The sequence below is a fragment of the Mandrillus leucophaeus genome, unplaced genomic scaffold (genome assembly GCF_000951045.1).
Source record: "Mandrillus leucophaeus isolate KB7577 unplaced genomic scaffold, Mleu.le_1.0 Scaffold643, whole genome shotgun sequence".
Lineage (NCBI taxonomy): Eukaryota > Metazoa > Chordata > Mammalia > Primates > Cercopithecidae > Mandrillus > Mandrillus leucophaeus.
In genome coordinates, this window is record NW_012106953.1 from 685,796 (window position 1) to 689,430 (window position 3,635).

Sequence of the window (3,635 nt, forward strand, 5' to 3'; positions counted from 1 at the left end):
TAAGTTCTTGAGAACACAGGCTAAGGGAGAAGAAGGAGGAATGGAGGGTGAAAGGTTGCCCATAGTGAAGGAGGCAAGTTTAAAGAGAAGGGTAGCGACATGGAGAAGTGGGGTGGGGAGCAGCCCCGGGCTGCAACGTGGGTGAGCAGCCACAGCAGGCGTCCCCACAATTGACTTGCCACCAAGGGAATGTGGATAAATGACCAAGGCAGGCGTCCCAGCAGAGATCAGACACCAATGGAACGTGGGTGAATAATCAGAGAGGCATCCTGGCAATGACTACACACCAAGGGAAGGCTGTCTTCCCAAGTCCGTGACCGGTGCCGGAGTTTTGGGTCCACGGATAAAATGTGTCTCCTTTATCTCTACCAGAAAATGAAAGGAATTGAAATTAAGAGAAGGGAGAGATTGAAGGGTGGTGCCAAGATTGAAAGGAGAAAGAGGTTGGGGGATGGTGAGAAAGGTTGGAAAACAGAGTAAAAAGAGGCCACTTACCTGATTTAAAATCGGTGAGATGTTCCTTGGGCTGGTTGGTCTGAGGACCTGAGGTCATAGGTGGATCTCTTCACAGGTGACTGGTCTCCCGAAGGAGTCCCGCTGACCCGGGTCTTCGGCACCAAATGTCTCACGTGTTCATGTGAAGAGACCGCCAAACAGACTTTGTGTGAGCAACAAGGCTGTTTATTTCACCTGGGTGCAGGTGGGCTGAGTCCAAAAAGAGAGTCAGCAAAGGGTGGTGGGATTATCATTAGTTCTTACAGGTTTCGGGATAGGTGGGGTTAAGAGCAATGTTTTGGGGGCAGGGAGGATCTCATAAAGTACATTCTCAAGGGTGGGGAGAATTACAAAGAATTACAAATTCTTAAAGGTGGGGAGATTACAAAGTACATTGATCAGTTAGGGTGGGGCAGAAACAAATCACAATGGTGGAATGTCATCAATTAAGGCTATTTTCACTTCTTTTGTGGATCTTCAGTTGCTTCGGGCCATCTGGATGTACACATGCAGGTCACTGGGGATATGATGCCTTAGCTTGGGCTCAGAGGCCTGACAATGTTAACATACCTGATGTTAGCATAGCATATGTTTTAGTTTAGCTTAATGCTAGCTGAATATTTCTTTTGTCTGGTCATATACTTATTTTAAAAATATGAATATTCTGTATCTTTTGTTGTTGTTGTTTAGGTGTATTGTTTTGACTTCCTAGAAGAGACCCCCAGGTAGAGTGGTACACTAGCTGCTACTAGTGCACCCAAGCCTGGGAATCAGGAGAAGCCTCACAGTGACACCCCCAACTGAGGAAACTCACGGAGCTGCAGGTAGAGCTGGGACATACTCTACTTCTTTGGACAAAAATATACTGACTAGAGTGGAGTCCCCCTGGGGAGTCAGAAAGCCTGAGAAAGATCTCACTTGTTTGAAAGTTCAAGTGTGAATTACTCCCTCACAGATAAACCAAAGTATTTTGAAAAACAAAGGGGAGAAAAGAAATTACTCCCCAGAACTCTCAGGCATCTAGAGGACACCTAAGAACTTGGGAGTCAGCTACTTCTTGTGTGCAGCCATGAAGTCTGCGCACTCCGATCCCCAGAACACAAGTCATACCATCATGACTTTTTACCCGACCATGGAAGAATTTACAGATTTCAACAAATATGTTGCTTACATGGAGTCCCAAGGCGCACACCGAGCTGGCCTTGCCAAGGTAATTCCACCCAAGGAATGGAAAGCCAGACAGATGTATGATGATATCGGAGACATCTTAATAGCCACTCCCCTCCAGCAGGTGACCTCTGGACAGGCAGGGGTGTTTACTCAATACCATAAAAAGAAGAAAGCCATGAGGGTGGCGGAGTATCGCCACTTGGCAAACAGTAAAAAATATCAGACTCCACTACACCGGAATTTTAGAGATTTGGAGCGACAATACTGGAAGAGCCACCCTGGTAATTCAGCAATTTATGGTGCTGATATTAGTGGCTCCTTGTTTGAAGAAAACACTAAACGGTGGAACCTACGACACCTGGGAACAATTCTGGACCTGCTGGAGCAGGAATGTGGGGTTGTCATCGAGGGTGTCAACACACCCTACCTGTACTTTGGCATGTGGAAGACCACGTTTGCTTGGCACACGGAGGACATGGATCTTTACAGCATCAACTACCTGCACCTTGGGGAGCCCAAAACATGGTATGCAGTGCCCCCAGAACATGGTCAGCGCCTGGAACGCCTGGCCAGGGAGCTCTTCCCGGACACTTCTCGGGGCTGTGAGGGCTTCCTGCGGCACAAGGTGGCCCTCATCTCGCCAACAGTTCTCAAGAAGAATGGGATCCCCTTCAATCGCATGACTCAGGAGGCTGGGGAGTTCATGGTGACCTTTCCCTATGGCTACCACGCTGGCTTCAACCATGGCTTCAACTGCGCAGAGGCCATCAATTTTGCCACTCCACGATGGATTGATTATGGCAAAGTAGCTTCACAGTGTAGCTGTGGGGAGGCGAGGGTGACCTTTTCCATGGGCGCCTTTGTGCGCATCCTGCAACCAGAGAGCTATGAGCTCTGGAAACACAGGCAAGACTTGGCCATTGTGGATCACACAGAGCCCAGGGTTGCAAAAAGCCAAGAGCTGAGCAACTGGAGAGATGATATAGTACTTAGAAGAGCTGCTCTGGGCCTGAGGCTTCTCCCAAACCTCACAGCCCGGTGTCCCACACAGCCTGTGTCCCCAGGGCACTGTTACAACCCAAAAGGTTGTGGCACTGATGCTGTGCCTGGATCTGCATTCCAAAGCTCTGCATATCATACCCAGACCCAGTCACTTACCCTGGGGATATCAGCCCAGGTTGTTCTCCCTTCCACTGGAAGCTGGGGTTCTTGTGGTCGTGGTCATGGTCGTGGTCGTGGTCATGGTCATGGTCGTGGTCGTGGTCGTGGTCGTGGTCGTGGTTGTGGTCGTGGTCGTGGTCGTTGTCCTCGAGAACTGGGGACTGAGGAGACAACTGTTCAGCCTGTATCCAAGAGGCGCCTTTTAATGGGTACAAGGAATAGAGCTCAAGGCCGCAGGCCTCAGCTCCAGCTTGACAATGATTTGATGACAAATCCGTCCTTTTGAGTGGTGGCCTTCCACATCTTGCCAAAGGTTCTGGCTGCTGCTGTGTCCCTGATCTTCAACTCCTGAGGCCCCCACTGGATCCTGATGAAACCATGCACCCTGGCCCATGCCTGCTATCCCTCAACAGCACTACTAGTAATCTCCCTGATGTTGTCTGAATGACTCCTCCCAATGTCATTGTGCCTTTGATTAAGTTTTCCAGGGACACTGGTGGGGACTGGAAATCCCTGGTGAACATGGGCAAGGTTGTAGCAGTGGACCACTCTTATGGCTCTAGGGTTCTGACCCCAACTAAGTTTTCCAGAATCTCCTGGGCTCCTGAGTCATCTGCTGGGGCTAAAGACAGGCAGAGATACATCACTGAGTTTGGGGATATTTTCCTCTAATGCATGATCAATCCTCTGGACCCATGGTTATGGAATATGGTGACAAATGTCAGTGTCTCTCTCATCCCAACCTCAGCATCAAAGAAGATTCTTGCCAAGGACAGTTGTAGCCTGGGCCTCTGCTCAGTGAAGATTCT

At 49.4% G+C, this 3,635-nt stretch overlaps 1 protein-coding gene across 1 annotated transcript; it reads left to right on the forward strand.

Annotated features, from left to right (window-relative positions):
* The first annotated feature begins 1,550 nt into the window (after positions 1–1,550).
* On the forward strand, positions 1,551–3,360 carry LOC105554450 (lysine-specific demethylase 4E). The gene has a single exon (XM_012000938.1). It carries the CDS (start codon positions 1,565–1,567, stop codon positions 3,110–3,112), a length of 1,548 nt encoding a protein of 515 aa, XP_011856328.1. The 5' UTR covers positions 1,551–1,564; the 3' UTR covers positions 3,113–3,360.
* The last annotated feature ends 275 nt before the right edge of the window (positions 3,361–3,635 follow it).